Here is a 17,500-nt window from a genome sequence, read left to right as displayed (position 1 = left end):
GGCCAAGATCAAGGTAGTAGGGAGGAAGGTTAGCCAACTATTGGAGCAGCAGAAAGGTGCAATGAAGAAGGTGCCTAAGAAGTAGAGCTGGGCGATATGACCCAAAATTCATATCTCGATATTTTTTAGCTGGATGGCGATATAAGATATATATCTCGATATTTTTTTTAAAGCCATAAAGTAAGAACAAAAAGAGTTCTTAGTCAAAGCTGTGTCCCAGATGTCACACAGGCACTTTTATTAACATACAGCATAGATGTACATGAATTATGAGCATTTATTAAATAATGATGCTCTATAAATAAAAGAAAACTATGTTGTTTTGTGCATAACAAAGAGCAAATTGTGCAGTCAAAATGTAAACTAACAGACGCTGAGCATAATAACAAAGACAGATTTCACAGCTGCTCTGTTCCCAACTTCTACTGCGTGACTGACAGCCTGGAGTTTGAAATCCGCTTCGTAACCATGTCTCTGAACAGGTGCCATTTATGGTCCTTATACACACACAATCACGGTAATATTACGTTGAAGCACAGTACGTATCACTCCATGAGGCTCCTCGGTAGCCGTAATGCTCCGACAATCCATCAAGCGGTGCAGCTCCGTAGCTTACCAAAGTCGAACTAAAACATTTTTTGACAGATTGCTGAGCGCTGTGTATCACATAAAATCGGTTCGCGGTCATCAAGCACAACCAGAATTCATACAAAAGGCTCGCAGTCAACTTTTGAGAAGATGAAAGGATTTCAAGCCGTGCATGGCGTTAGCGTGGCTAGCTCGTTAGCGTGGCTAGCTCGTTAACACGTTGACGCCGTCCAGCCCCACGCACGGGGCGATGCGCAGTAACTCATTAACGGAGGCGAGGTCGAGTAACGTTGCGTAAAGACAAAAGTGGACGAAAGAGAGGCAAACTTGCGGCTCCGCAACTATAATTATAACGTAACGTAGACTATATCGATATAAAGGATATTGTCACATCTTATATCTCGTATAAAAATATATCGATATTTTTAAAAATCTCGATATATCGCCCAGCTCTACTAAGAAGTACACCTACGTGTTGAAATACACCAGGTCGAGCTGATACCAAAGAGTTTAATTTTGGCTTCATCTCCTCTTTCTCCCTAGCCTTCTATCAATCATTTCACAAAGCAAGATTTCAGTCCATCACGTAGTGTGTTTATAGTAGACCTAGACATACTTCATCATAAACCAATGTTTCTAGGATGTTTGTGAACAACTTTTGTGTCTATGTTCTTAACATAATGGTGTTATCAGTGATGTTCTTGGTGATAATGGTCATTTTATATTTTTTTATTTTCCAAATAATCACAACAACCAACTACACTGAACTGACTGTGGTATCAGATCAAAACTTTGAGTAACAAAAGTCAATGGACATTTCGGAACCTAACATTTTCAGTTTGAACAACCCTTAGAGAAAGTCTTTGTGTGTACTGCAAGTACTAGAATTGACCAAAAACTCTACAAATGGTCAGACTTGTGACTACAAATCAAATTACAATCAGTGTTTATAATTTAGAATAGCTTTTTACAGTGTGGACAACAGTGTTAAATTAAATATAGAGCAGGAAATACGCAAAATGTCCTGAAAAGGAGTATGCTATTCTTGGCAAGTTAGGTTTCTTGGTAGTTCATAATAAAGTAACAATCACAATACAAAGATGACAGTTGATAAAAAGATTTGGGGTTTTTTTTATAGCAACTCAAGGGGCTTCATAACTAAAACATTAACAAAGAGGTATCTCCACACTGTTGTCCGTGTAAGTAAGGGTGCATTATTTACGAAAGAACGGTATAGATAAAACCATGAAGCTCTAAAATGTAAAAGTTTTATGTTTGTCTGGTGTATGTCACGTATTTTACTTTGATATTTTGAATTTTAAATGGTCACATACAGTTAGTGGCTTGCTCTCCTAGATACAAAGAGTAAATGATGCACGACTTACTGTAGGTAAAGCTAGTGCCTGCAAAATCAAAAATGTTCCACTTCAAAGTTTCGGGCAACTATTGACAGTCGCCTTGGAGAAATGTTTCCCCAAGTCTCCCCAAGTTCCCCATGTCTGGCTGAAATGAAGCAAAATTGTCAAAAATGCTTACAAAAAAACTTTAAAAGTAATTATTATAAGAGTCTGTAACTATTTGAATGTCACTGTATTTGCTTAAAGTATTTGCTTCAAGCTAATCCTAATGACAACATAAACACAAGATTAAATACAGACCTGAATGTAGTGCTAGATCAAAAGTCTGATTATCAACAAAGTCATCAGGCATGTTGGGACCATGCTTTTTCACAGTTTAGAACATTTAGACCAAAAACCAAAAATGATATACCTTTTATATTATTGCACCAAAATGCCAGAACTGCTTTAAAGCAGGGTTCAGTTTCATCATAATCTGCAGTTCATGTCAGAACCCCAGAATTACGCTCTACTGATGTAACAACATCAGTAAACTATTTCAGAAGGAAGAGGAGATCGAGGAAATGTTGATAAACAAGTGGCAACAAAACTGCACAGGAGCACCAACATTTGAATAAAAGAATCAAGGTTCTGAATGAGTTTCTAGCACAAACAAAAAACTGTGGAAACATACTTTCATAATGGTGGAAAAAAGACATCAGCTGTGAAATGTAACTCATTACAGCAAGAGGCCAATATATCAGAATATTTCATCTAAAAGTCTTAAAAGGCTATGTCTCCACCAGAGCAGGCGAGATGTGCTGCTGTGCATCTGTTTACTAAAATAAGTGATGCAAGTTAAAAAATTACAACGATGGTACAGATGAAATGTTCTGAGAAAGGGTCTCCTAGAGTGCAAACAGAGAGCCCAGAAAGAAAAGAGAAGACAGAATGCTTCTATTTCCTGGAAACTGTTAATCAAAAATACAGCAAGTGATGCCAGTATTAGTACAATGATTTTAAGAGAGGGTTGTACACAGAGCTGAATATGGAGAAACAAAACATTTCCAGTGAAAAACCAAATTAAAACTGAAAAAAGAAGAAAAAAAAAAAACAAACAAAAACAAAAAGAAATAAAATGCAAAAAAACGTTTTTTTTGCTTTAGGGGTAAAAGTATCTGAGGTAAAATAGATTCTCCAAACTTACTGCTTTTTTGCTTTCCTTTTTTTCTTTTACTGTTGCTTTATTCAGTAGAGAGTGGCAAGTAGCCTACAGAACAGAGATGAGCACAATATGGTCACAGCACCAGCTAAACAGACACACACACCAACACACACATACACACAGGTAGCATAGCCCTAACCAGATAAACATACATTTTTATCTAGGAAAGCACAAAGAAAAAGAAAAAAAATGCTGTTTCACTGCTCAGGGCGCATAAAGCACGTTAATGCATGCACTACCAGTCTTTTACTTTAGCAGACGCGTGTACACAAATGTGTGTATCTACACACTTGTGACATGATATCCAAGGTGGAGAACAGGAAATGAAATATATGTGCAGATACAATAAAAATCAAATACTTTTTGTGTGTGTCTCCGAATCATTTTAAATCATAAAAGCTGAGACAAAGTAGTTTTTTTTGTTTTTTTCACTTTTTGAGCATGAGTGGAAAATACTATAGTCAGGGTATATTGGCATATTCTGGATTTCTCCGTGACTTCATGTGACATCCAGGTAGAAAAGACAGAACATATAAACTCAAATCTAACTGAAAGTTGCAATTAGATAATATTATTTGGTACATGTCTTTGTGATAAAAAAGCAGACAGTTGTCATTCTCCCATGATGTGATCACACCTAATCCATTGCTTGATTTGGCCTTAAGAGATATTGTCCTCCATCTCTAATTGTCTGTGGCACCTTCAGGTATTCCAGTTTTCTCACACAGTCCAAAGACATGCATGGGATTAGGTTTATTGGCAATTCAAAATTGGTTATAGGTGTGAATGTGACCTGGTTGTCTCTATGGATTAATCCGTATACAGTTTGCCGACCTGTCCAAAGAATGCTCTCAACCTGTGACAAACTACAGCTCCCATGCTATCCCAAAGTGGAAAAGCTGAAGAAAATAAATCAATGAATAAAGGGATGAATGGTAAATTTATATATTCCAATAGACAGTGAGCTTGTATTGGCATCACTATTTTCAAGCAATCAAAACCGAATGTAAACAGTTATGGCTACATTCATAGAGGACCGCTGGTTGTGGTAAAGTCAGTCTTATTCCAGATGCTTGTGTGTTGATTGTCTCAGCGAAAGAGCACAATTGCCACTACATCTCCTGAAATGTTATTCTATCGCCCTGTAATTTAGTTTTAGTTTTTTTGTTTAGTTTTTTTGAGTGTGAGCTCTCTATTTGGCCGATATTTGATTCTCTGTCTGCAGGTCTCCAGCTGGTGGGCTACACTCATGCACTGGCCTGTCGACATGTCAACTGTTGATTGGTCCTTATCTACAGCTCCATCTTCTTTTGGTTGGCCTTTTCAAGGGTTGATAATCTGCCTACACCTCACCCTGTCCATAGCATCCTTTTCTGTCACACTAACCCTCTGCATGTCATCCTACACTACTATCCTTGAACCTCCTCTGAGGTTTTCCTCCTCTCCTGGACACCTGGCAGCTCCACCTTCAACATCCTTTGTCCAAGAAACCCACTAGGCCCTGTGCACGTTTCTAAAACATCTCTCTCATCCATCTTCAACTTTCACTCATCCTGAGCTGTCCCTCTGATATACTCCTTTCTAATCTTGTCTACTCTGGTCACTCACGCTGAAACCATAACATCTACAACTCTGCCATCTCTACTTCGAACTCCTTTTTTTGTTTAGTGCCACTGTCTCCAAACCATACATCATAGCAGGTCTCTACCATTCCACTCCCATCTCTCCCACCATGTGTGTGCACCGACCTCAACTCCTATATCTTGCTCTATCCTCCCTCTTACTGAAATATCTGTTCACTATAGCCATCCTTTTTGTAAAATCTATCACCATCTGCCATTCTGCATTTCTCTCCATAACATCATACCCACCCAAACATCTGTGTTTCGTTCGCTTATATGTCCACCGAAGTCTGTTTTAATCACCAATCTCTGCCCCTGGGGACATTCTGACATTCATTCATACCACCTTAACCAACTTACTAACATGTCCTCCAGCACCAAACCTCTGATTGTTCTGTGAGTGTTTTTTCTGGAAAAACCCAGAAAAAGGGTGCAATTTAGACTTTTAATGTCCTACTTTCCACCCACACCAGACACACACTCACGTAGTCCTCCTAGATACTAAATGCACATCACTGTAAATAGATGACACAGGAGTCTGCAGACTGGATGTCAAGTGGGCCAAAATAGGAGAAGTAGCTACAGCTACAGTGAAGTTAACTGGAAATGGGAGAACCAAAAAAAACGTACTTGTGTTGGTATAATGATCAACAAAAGTAAAGCTTGCGTCACAACTACTCTAACGTCCCCTTAATTGTTCCCATGAGCTTTAAAACAGTGGTTCCCAAACTTTTTTTGCTGGGCCCCCCTTTGTGTTACAAGACCACCCTGTCCAACCACAAACACCTATATAGTTTTCAAACTCCATTGCAATTAATTTCACACCTCAAACCTTTTGTAAACAATTAAATAAATAAAAGTAAACTGCAATAAATTACAGGTAGCAATAAAATAAACTACTATCCTTTTACGTAATGTCCACACCTACACGGGTATTTTTTGAAAGCACAACATTTTCTATGCGTTCGGGCCTTCCATCGTTTTGTCAAGTGATCAAACGGCATATTTGATCACTGAAAACTGAGATTTTTTCAAAGTCCTGCCAGCATGGAGACTTTCAAAAACTCAGTTTTTGCGTTTACGTGTGGACGAAATTTAGTCACGCAACATCAAAGGTGTGCGCCTTTTTTGACATCACGCTGTGCGCCGCGTTATTGTTTACATGAGATGAATTTCTACAATGGCAGACATAGACAAAATACTATTGCTGTTAATGTTACTATCTGCAGTTTTTACACACTTACACACAGAGTTACTGTTCCTCCATTTCCAAAGACAGAGGCATCAGAGTGAACTTCGGACGTGGCTTCTACATTCAAAACAAATTCTGCCGGGGATACCTTGGCACCACCATTGTGCAGGTGAAGCTAAAAGCAAGATATGCATCATCATATTTTTCTAGTCTTTGGTTTGGAAAGATATTTGGTGCTGCTTCATCTTCTCCTTTGCGTTTGTGTGGGAGCCCCGTCAAAAACCTGTCCATTATGCTAGCAGTGTCCAAGCATTCTTTTTTAAAAAAAAAAATTCATACCCCCGCTTGCAATGACTCTACAAGCGCCCCATTTTGGGAACCACTGCTTTAAAAATTTTTTTAACCATTATCCGTTTACTGGTGTTGAGAACAGTCAGTAGACAACTATATATACATATATATACATATACACAAACACCCATCTCGCCCCTGCGGGCGGTTTATCCTTCAAGCTCGGGTCCTCTACAAGAGGCCTGGGAGCTTGAGGTGCTCCGATTACCACAGGGACCACCGTTACCTTCACCCTCCACATCCTCTCGAGCTCTTCTCTGAGGCCTTGGTATTTTTCCAGCTTCTCGCGTTCCTTCTTCCTGATATTGCTGTCATTCGGAACCGCTACATCGATCACTACAGCCGTCTTCTTCTGTTTGTCTACCACCACTATGTCCGGTTGGTTAGCCACCACCATTTTGTCCGTCTGTATCTGGAAGTCCCACAGGATCTTAGCTCGGTCATTCTCCATCACCCTTGGGAGCATCTCCCATTTTGACCTCGGGACTTCCAGGTTATACTCGGCACAGATGTTCCTGTACACTATGCCGGCCACTTGGTTATGGCGCTCCATGTATGCCTTGCCTGCTAGCATCTTGCACCCTGCTGTTATGTGCTGGATTGTCTCTGGGGCATCTTTACACAGCCTGCACCTGGGGTCTTGCCTGGTGTGATAGACCCCAGCCTCTATGGATCTTGTACTCAGAGCTTGTTCTTGTGCTGCCATGATTAGTGCCTCTGTGCTGTCTTTCAGTCCAGCTTTGTCCAGCCACTGGTAGGATTTCTGGATATCAGCCACCTCCTCTATCTGCTGGTGGTACATACCATGCAGGGGCCTGTCCTTCCATGATGGTTCCTCGCCTCCCTCCTCTTTCTTGGGTTTCTGCTGCCTGAGGTATTCACTGAGCACTTGGTCAGTTGGGGCCATCTTCGTGATGTATTTGTGGATGTTTCTTGTCTCATCCTGGACTGTGGTGCTGACACTCACCAGTCCCCGGCCCCCTTCCTTCCGCTTAGCGTACAGCCTCAGGGTGGTGGACTTGGGGTGAAACCCTCCATGCATGGTCAGGTGCTTTCTTGTCTTTATGTCAGTGGCTTCTATCTCCTCCTTTGGCCAGCCTATTACCCCAGCAGGGTACCTGATCACGGGCAGGGCGTAGGTGTTGATGGCCCGGATCTTGTTCTTACCGTTCAGCTGACTCCTCAGGACTTGCCTGACCTTCTGCAGGTACTTGGTGGTTGCAGCTTTCCTAGCGGCCTCTTCATGGTTCCCATTCGCCTGCGGGATCCCCAGGTACTTGTAACTGTCCTCTATGTCTGCAATGTTGCCTTCTGGTAGTTCAATCCCCTCAGTTCTGACTACCTTCCCTCTCTTTGTTACCATCCGACTACACTTCTCCAGTCCGAACGACATTCCAATGTCATTGCTGTATAGCCTGGTAGTGTGTATCAGTGAATCGATGTCTCGTTCACTCTTGGCATACAGCTTGATGTCATCCATGTACAGGAGGTGGCTGACAACCGCTCCGTTTCGTAGTCGGTATCCGTAGCCAGTCTTGTTAATGATCTCACTGAGGGGGTTCAGGCCTATGCAGAACAGCAGTGGGGACAGAGCATCTCCTTGGTAGATCCCGCACTTGATGGTGACTTGTGCTATGGGCTTGGAGTTGGCCTCTAGTGTTGTACGCCACATCCCCATTGAGTTCCTGATGAAGGCTCTTAGGGTCCTGTTGGATGGGACCGGTCCCTTCTTGGGGTCCTTGGGGATCAGGACCGTCCAACCTTCGGTTAGCCATTCCGGGTGTTTCTCGTTAACTAGCAGCTGGTTCATTTGTGCTGCCAGACGCTCGTGGAGTGCAGTCAGCTTCTTCAGCCAGTAGGCATGAACCATGTCGGGCCCTGGTGCCTTGCTTCCTTGTAGATACACTTATGGTATAAATTTGAAAGTTCCAACATGTTTCATTGTCAAGTTATCGCATTCACAAACTTGGGTGTCAACGTTGCTTGCTCGCCCGCATGGCAGGGTGACAACAATACCCCATTAGGTTTTTAAGGCTGGGCATTAAAAACTGACCTATAGCATAAAATAAAAACTGATTAAATGCAAGTGAAAACCCATGAGTACAATTATGTCTAAGGATGTACACAACTACTTGACTAATCATTGCTACTGTCACTAGCCTGTAATAGACTCCCTGTATTTCTGCTTATCCGGGGCTGGGTCATGGGGGCAGCAGCCTAAGAAAGGAGGGCCAGACTTCCCTTTTACCAGCAATTGCCTCCAGCTTAGCCGAGGGAATATTGAGGCACTCCCAGGACAGCCAAGAGATCTAGGGAGTGTTCCAAAAGTACCTCCTATTTCCCATTTCTAACCTCTTTTCCTTGACCTTGATGAAAACTTTCAGGAGAAATGCCGTGCACTGAGAATTGGATGGTCTGCATTGTGAAACTACGATATGCAAAAGATGGACTACAAAACGAACATCTTACTTTGCTGTTTTACTGATGTCAAATAAACAAGAACAGGCTGCTAAAAATATCCCTTCATTACAACGGTTGGTACTTTAAAGCAGAAGGAACATTTAGGGCCAGACTAACATCTGTGACAGCCGAAAGCCTTCTTTTCACATTAAAATATGCTGGATTCAATAAAGAGGCTCAGTGTCAGTTTTGTGACTGAAAGTTGGAACAGGAGTATTTTTGCAGTTGGCCTTACACCATACATATTTGCAAGAGTTTCACCTCTAGAAAAAGAATATTTAAATCAATCAAGCAAATGTGAGTTAAATGTCTCTGGCACACACTTTATTGTAAATTTTACAAAATCTAAGGTTTCACTAAGGTTTAATGATATGAAACCTTATATAAGGTTTCATATAATTTTTTAAGGGTTTTTTTTTTCATTCTTATTCTCATTGTCTTGAGTATAATGTGGAATGCAAGATGCCACACGGTTAAGCAGCAGTTAAAGTATGATTCATTACTGAAGAATGTGATTAACTTGTTCAAATGCCTTTCCTTGACCCCTTTTTATAGCAGTTGAAGTTCATATTGAGTTCCAATTTTAATACTTTCTTTCATTGTATTAAAAATTATTTTGGAGCCAAATTTCAGCCCTTTAACAAATAGCAATATCTTTTGATGTATGGCTTATAATAGAATATTATATTATGATATAATATTCCTTTAGTTGACGCACTATAAGGACATACAGATATAGCCACTCAAAACTGCAGCTTTTAGCCAGAGGTCAGCCAACTGTCGGCCTTAGGGCGTTTCTCCTTTCTAATAAAACACGCCCCCTTTTATTTTAATAGCAGAGTCACCAAGAGATGGCACTTTCTTCCAAAAAAACAAAAAACAAAACAACAAAAAAAAACTGACTTGGATATTATAGGGTTTTTACCTTATGATAAAAAGCGCATTGGCCACTGTTTTGAAGAAACAATAAATGTATTTCACCATTTCACATTCTTTGATAGCTTTGGTTGTAAATCTCTTCAGCTATTAAATTATAAAAACTTAGTTTAACCATTGTTAAACTAGGTTTTGGGAATTTATACTGAAAATTACCAAAACTATTTCTAGTAAACAGTTTTTCATTCATTTCAATGTAATCTAATAAGGAGATACAATTTAAAAGAAAATTAAATCCAGAAAAATAATATTCTTGCACACGAGCTTCTTCATAGATCCCAAGCCTGTAAATAAATGCTCCTCAACACTGCTCCACCTGGTGGATACACTAGAGATTACCGCGGGTTTTCTTAACTGCCGCTTAGGGGTATTACTACTCATGGTTGCATCAGCCACGTCACAGGCGGGGATGATTACGGCCACCCATCAGCCAGCAATCGGTCAGAATTCCGTCACGGTCCTGTCAGGGGTGAGGTAGCCATTTTAAGTGGCTGTATTTGTACAGTGGTAACAACAGTCGGATGCATGTTCAACTTTTGATGTAGCTTTGTCACCAATACTGCACCGATGACAATATTTGTATCATCAATTAAAAAAACAAAACAAAAACAGATTTAACTCTGTTATATTCTGCCAAGTTAATACGACACTCCTGAGTCAGTTTGATAAGATGAAATTAGTTTTGGTGGTACTAAAAATAATAATTTCAGAATAATTAAATCTAAATTCCATTATTCTACTCATCCCTGGTACCCAGTTCAGTTTAATGTATGAAAGGAGCCTGCTGTGTATTCAAAATAACTGCTCTGCTTAAACACTCTAGCTCATGTACGGGTAAAGCAGATTAACTGCTGAGGTCATTTGTAAATACTTCCCCAGGGAAAAGAGGCTGATGAGGCTGTAAAGTTAAGGTACTACCATGAACTGCAAAGCCAGCAAGTTTATCTGCCTTCAAGACTTTGATTTTCTGAATGAAATTTTGACCCCTCTCTCAACCTAATTATAACACATCTCCAGATCTTCACCACCTCCTCCAGCTCTTTCATGGGACAGCAAGGCGTTCCAAGACAGCGAGATGTAATCTCTCCTCCGTGTACTGGATCTAAACTTGGTCTGCCCCAGGGCCTTCTCCTGGGGGGACATGCACGGAAAACCTCACCCAGTAGGTGCCCACAACGCATTCTGGTCACATGCCGGAAAAAATAAATGATGGCAAAAAATCTCCCAAAAGAATCTTTGTTTCATTGAAAGCTCTGATAAAATAAAGACAGAGGAAGTGAAGGACTGTGCAAAAGATTTTCCTTTACAGTGATTCGATCAAACAAAAAGAATCAAATGTTAACTCAGATCATGACAATGAAAAAGGTGTGATCACAGGTTTTTTTTTTTGTTTGTTTTTTTTAAATGCACTCATATCTGGAGTTACTTAAAAAGTAGTTAGGGAGAATTTCACTCAGTTTTACTTAAAAAAAACAAAAAACAAAAACTTGCTCTGAAGTCTGGCTTACACCAACTTAACTTGTTTTTCCTAGGTCACAGCCTGATTTTTCTAGTTTTTACTATCATGTGTTCTCTACCTGTATGTTTTATTTTATCTGTATGCTTTCTAGTTATCAACCCCAACCGCCCTCACTACAATATTACTCCTGCTCAGGGGAATTTTAAATAATTTCATATGTGTTCAGTAATTAGAACTACAACATAGCTCTGAGGAGCCTGTATCATGAATGCTCAGTGGTTATGTCTCTTCATTTAGTGCATGCAATTTATGGCACCAGGAGTAGCAAGTTTTTAAATTTGAGTGTTTATATTCAAAGTTTTTTTTTAGCTCTCTAATTTCTGAGTGGATGTTCATGGTAACAATTTTGTCACACAAAGATGAATGCATTGTGTCAAGCCCACAATTATTCATGGAAAATTTTGACTTGAAGTTACTTTTATTCAACCATTAATGACACAAGTGTCTCCCAAAAGATAATAAGATGATGTAAAAGAGGCATCATTGTGGAAATAAAATATTTCTGAGCTTTTATTTACATTTGAGCAAAAAGTGTCCTGTCCAAAATTATTCATACCCGTCACAAACTATCACAGTCTTTGGGAAAATCCAAAGTTCTATACCATTCCAAACAGTCCAAGATGTTCTAAAGCATTCCAATTACCCTTGATTAATTGAGAACAGGTGTTTTAATCAATTTAACAGGTGAAAAACAGAAGCTCTCTGCAGTTGGCTTGTGGACAGTCATGGCTAAGACAAAGGAGCTAAGTGAGGACCTGCAGCTGCGCACTGTGGTTGGTCCACAAGTCAGGAAAGGGCTACAAGGCCATATCTAAGGCTACGTCCACACGTACCCGGGTATTTTTGAACACGCAGATTTTTCTATGCGTTTGCACCTTTCGTCCACACGTAAACGGCGTTTTCGGTCACTGAAAATGGAGATTTCTAAAAACGCCTGCCAGGGTGGATATTTTCGAAAACTCAGTTTCTGCATTTACGTGTGGACGAGAAAAACGGAGAAAACGCAGCGTCAAAGGTGTGCACCTTTTTTGACGTCACACTGTGCGCCACGTTATTGTTTCGGTGAAATGAATTTCTACAATACTGTTACTGTTAATTGTACTCTCTGCAGTGTTTAAATGCTTACATATACACACACAGTTACTGTCCCTCCACACATACGACTCGGTTCTGCTTCTATGCCCCATCTTTGTTTACTATTTTCTACCGAGGCTTCTAGACTTCTGATTGGCCAACATTTCTACACGGGTAGGAATATATCGCCACCTGTTGTTTTGGCATGTTCCTAGCAGCGTTTTCCTTCATTTCTGCGTTTACGTGTGGACGGGATTATTTTTTCAAAGGAAAACGGAAAATCTCAGTTTTCAAAAATACCCGTGTACGTGTGGACGTAGTCTAAGTGTTTTCAAGTTCCAGTGTTATTAAAAAAAATACAAGATGTTCTGCACTATGGAAAATGGTTAGAAGTCAAAAGTAACACCTGTGCTGGCCAGGAGGATAGTGAGAGGTGTGAAATAGAATTCAAGGATCACCACCAAGACCATACTTGTGAATCTGTGCTCTGCTGGTGGCAGACAATCCAATGGACACTGCACAGTGCTATGTTCCACGGATGCAGACCAACGACGACGCCACATCTCCAGAGAAGGCACACAAAAGCCCACTTGGCCTTTGGAAATGCTCAAAGAAGAAGACTTCTGGTCTTCCGTGTTTTGGTCAGATGAAACAAAAATTGAATTGTTTGGCCACAATGATGTTTCCTTCATTTGGCGTAAAAAAAGAAAAACTAAAACAAAACAAAAAAAACAAAAAGGGAGAAACCTTCAACTCTAAGAACACCATCCCCTCTGTCAAACATGGTGGTGGGAACCTTTGGGGCTATGTTTCAGCCAATAGACCAAAGAACATAATCACAGTAAATGGCACCATGAAAAAAGGGCAATACATGAAGATTCTCAACAACAACATCAGGCAGTCTGCAGAGAAACTTGGCCTTGGGTACCAGTGGACATTTCAGCATGACAATGACCCAAAACACATAGCAAAAGCGGTGAAGAAATGGTTAGCAGACAAAAACATTAACGTTTTGCAGTGGCCCAGCCAGAGTCCTCACTTGAAACCAATTGAGAATCTGTGGAGGGAGCGAAAGATCAATGGTAAAAATGAATGGGCAAAAATACCCGTGGAGACACGCAAAAAGCTGGTCTGCAATTATAGGAAGAGTTTGATTGCTGTAATCGAGGCTTTTCTATTGATTATTGAGAGGGGTATGAATAATTTTGGACGTGACACTTTTTGCTCAAATGTAAAAGATGAGATTTTTTTCCCTCCACAATGATGCCTTTTGTACATCATCTTATTATCTTTTGGGAGACTTTCTGGTAAAAAAAAAAAAAAACCCACAACAACAACAAAAAAAACAACAACTTTCTGATTGAATAAAAGTAACTGAGTCAAAACTTGCCAGGGTTATGAAAAATGATGGGCTTGACTGTATTAACAATCTTGCAGACCATAGTGTTTTAATGTGGAATACCACATTGATTCATGTGTGTGATTAATACTTGCTATGCTTGCACACACACAGACTGCATTTGCAGCCACTTTCCTACTGAGGTAGGAATTCATAGTTCAATCAAATGCAGAATATTTTTTAATGGACAAATTAAATCCAGCTAACATGGTCACAGGCACTGTGTGTTTGAACTGCAGTACATAGAGAACTCGCTGGTTCTGCTAGCTTGTACTTGGCAGTAGTGCACACTGCCAATTACAACTAGCACTAGCAAGTTAACTGATTAATAGAAAAGAAATTACCAGTTTTAATTCAGTTTAAATCAAGAGAATCAAAAAATATCTCAGGCCAAGATGAAAAGGAAAAAGGAAAAGACTGTGACCAACAAAAAGTTTTCAGATAACCTTGTTTTTAAATTGAAAATAATGACTAGTGATCCTGTTAGATGTCAAGATGGCAAAACCTAAAAAAACAAAACAAATAAAACAGGCTCTGCACTAGTATCATCTGCAACGTGTTCCACCAAATCTCAATCTTTAGGATCTTTGAAAGGTCCTAATTTGTCCAGCAGTTTATGTTATGTATAGTTGTGCACTGATTCATGTTATGTAGAAGCAGTGAATCAAGCGGCATCAGGCGGCCTTAGAGTGAAGAGGTAGGAGCTTGAAATGTTAAAGTGACACTATGTGCACACAGGCAAGTGCAGACAAATTGAGTGAGCAACTGTGGACTCATGTTGGAGTGAGAAAAAGTAGGAGGTCTACCTGGTAGAGACAGTGGCAGACGCTGCGGAGCTGTGGGGGAAATTCGCCTGATGAACTAATGATGGCCTGGAAAAAGCGCTCAGTGATTTGCAGCAGGTTCCTCTGGTTCTCTTCGAGGTTCTCACCTTGTTCCAATCTGATGACAAAAAAACAAACAAAAAAACTCTTTCAGTTCTGAAGTTGTGACCATATTGAAATACTGGGCAGCACTTTGCTGATACATCCATCCAACAGATAGTTTATTTTTTTTATTCAAAGCAGTTCCAGTGACTAAATTATGGCAAATGAAAAAAAAAAAAGCCAGTGTATGGCAGCACAAAATTCTGGGCCACTGATTTAAGAGAAGAAATTTGCCAGTGACTTGCAGAGGAAGCTCCTCCTTGTGCATGCTATAATTTTGTTACCACTTTAATTTCTCCAACATCTGCTACCTAGGCCATTTCTCAAAAGGCATTAAGAAAAAGAAGGGCTTCAGTTTTTCAGTCTAAGCTGTCTGCAGAGAGGAGGTACTACCTGGTGGGGTCCACCTCAAAGCTAATGTGTTCAGGGGTTGTGATGACTCCTCTCAATAAAGGCTCCAGTAACTTCTGTAGATAGGCTGCCCCGTATACCTGAAAAAAGAAAGAATGACAGCTTAAATCATGCAAACAACATGTCCTAAGAGGCAGTTATGAAGCATTTCTAAAGAATTCACAAGAAGAGTCAGGCAGGGTTTCTACCTTGAAACAGAAGGTCATTATCTTGCTGGCCAGGCTATTTCCTCTGAAGAGAGTTTGCATGGAGTCAGCCAGCTCCACCTCTTTAGAAAACATATTCCACAGGAGTTGATAGAGGAGGTGTCGGGAATCAAACAGTGTCACCAGGACTCGTGCTAGTTCATCCTGAAAACACATATAATAACTATTACATAGGCTTTCATTGTATTAAAGCAACATGAACATACCCATGAATTAAAAAAAAAAAAAAAGGCCTCTGAAAGGTCTGTGCATATGTGTAGTAGCATTATGTTACCTACGACACATTATGTCAACATTAAATTTTAAATCAGTTGTTAAAAACAAAACAAACAAACAAAAAAAGCAACACACCCATTGAGACCCTGGAACCACATTAGCTAATGCCATGGCAATGGGCAGCTCTCCTTGGTCTCCCATCATGGTGACCAGCTCTACCAGCCTCTCAAAGCGGTCAGCCAACACAGTCTCAGCCAGTGTGTCAAACTCTGTTCCCTGTTGAAGGATCTTGGTCAGCACTTCCATAAATGTGGCTCGAGTCTGAAGATCTTTGTGATAACCGAGACCTGAAAAAGAGGAAACCAAAGGGTATATTTACTAAAATAAACTACTGGACTTCCTCAGAACTGATTCATTTTTCCTTACATATTTCCTTTCTTACCAATGGAGTGCATTAGACCACTGTCTACATTAGCATTGAGCAGATTGGACATCGCTAGGATGGTGCAATGTCGAAGGGATGCCAGACGTCGGGACATTCCTCTCTTGCGTCCCCCAACTGCCTGGCCTTCATCCTCCACTTCACTGCAGTCATTCAGCAGATTCATGAACAGAGTAAAGTACCTGCACACCACCAAAAACAACAGCTCAATTAGAAAAGATGGTTTTTCTATATTCTTATTATACTGCGCATTTTTTATTTGTATACCTTCACGGGGGTTCACATTTTCAGTGACAAATTTCAGCTACCCCAGTTGTAAAATCATCACTGCAAGTGTACTGAATGTGACAGTATTTGGGAAAAACAAAAACAACAAAAACCAAAACCAAAAAGTAAATGTGGTCCGTTGTATAATGTATAATTCTGTCTGAAATCGGGCATCAGTGACACTGCAATCTGCAGCAGTGGGCTGAACAAAGGTTTTGTCTCAGTGTTCAACCCCATTCCCAACATCAAGGCAACATCGCTGTATTCTCATGGGCCACTCGCCATTTCTTGCCAGGAAAATGGGAAATAGGTGCAGTGATTAAAGGCAGTTACTGAATTTGTACAGTTCTACACTCAACATTTGGTATAGTCACTTTTATTCTTCAAAACAGCCTGAACTCTAATAGGCAAGCTTTCTTGTAATTTCTTCTAGCAGTTCTCCACACTTCTTGAAGGACTTTTCAAAGATCTTCTATCAAGATCCCAAATACCACCGGCTGAAATGCAGCTCAAAACCACTGTATGTGGCTCTAGATACTAACTATTGTACCTTTCTTCTGACCTCCCCCATACATATAAACCACAATTTAATACACAAAAAAATCTGAATCTGGATCAATGACTTCATTAGACCTGTTGCCACTGATTTTCAAGTCTCATGTAATTTTGGATACATCAGCCTTTTCTCTTTGCTTCCCTTCCTTAAGAATGGCTCCTTGACAGCCATCCTTCCACCACGACAATTTCTGATGAGGCTTCAGCAAACCGTAAATGGATCAACTAAAACGGCTAGATGTGTCTCTGTGGTTTTATGTTTGGTTCACTGGAGAAAATCTGAGCTACAATAGGGCAAGAGGTGGTATACACCCTGGACAAGTTGCCAAACTGACATATGGCTAACATGGAGGGATAGACAAGGATTCACACTCACATTCCCACCTATGGGCAAGAATCAACCAATTAACCCAACCTCACTAACTGCATGTCTTTGGGCTATGGGCGAAATGGTCTCGTTGGTACAAAATGCTATTTTATACTCGTCAAACTGTGTTTTCATCGATTCAATTTTTAAAAAATGTGTACATATACATACATACATACAGGGAGTGCAGAATTATTAGGCAAGTTGTATTTCTGAGGAATAATTTCATTATTGAACAACAACCATGTTCTCAATGAACCCAAAAAACTCATTAATATCAAAGCTGAATGTTTTTGGAAGTAGTTTTTAGTTTGTTTTTAGTTTTAGCTATTTTAGGGGGATATCTGTGTGTGCAGGTGACTATTACTGTGCATAATTATTAGGCAACTTAACAAAAACAAATATAT

The 17,500-nt window shown here is 40.1% G+C and overlaps 1 protein-coding gene across 2 annotated transcripts in view; it reads right to left on the bottom strand.

The window, feature by feature from the left end:
* The window catches only part of nf1a (neurofibromin 1a), a 154,244-nt gene that overhangs the window by 61,971 nt on the left and 74,773 nt on the right, over window positions 1-17,500 (bottom strand). For both annotated transcript variants that reach the window (XM_039622674.1, XM_039622675.1), the window contains exons 25-30: window positions 15,905-16,086; window positions 15,598-15,809; window positions 15,229-15,390; window positions 15,023-15,120; window positions 14,510-14,645; window positions 3,133-3,195 (exon numbers count right to left, since the gene is read on the bottom strand). In XM_039622674.1, the coding sequence (XP_039478608.1) occupies window positions 3,133-3,195; window positions 14,510-14,645; window positions 15,023-15,120; window positions 15,229-15,390; window positions 15,598-15,809; window positions 15,905-16,086 (853 nt within the window). The remainder of the gene's footprint in view (window positions 1-3,132; window positions 3,196-14,509; window positions 14,646-15,022; window positions 15,121-15,228; window positions 15,391-15,597; window positions 15,810-15,904; window positions 16,087-17,500) is intronic.

This window comes from Oreochromis aureus, linkage group 14 (genome assembly GCF_013358895.1).
Source record: "Oreochromis aureus strain Israel breed Guangdong linkage group 14, ZZ_aureus, whole genome shotgun sequence".
Lineage (NCBI taxonomy): Eukaryota > Metazoa > Chordata > Actinopteri > Cichliformes > Cichlidae > Oreochromis > Oreochromis aureus.
The sequence above is the reverse complement of the archived record's forward strand: the minus strand, read 5'-3'. Positions and strand labels throughout refer to the sequence as shown.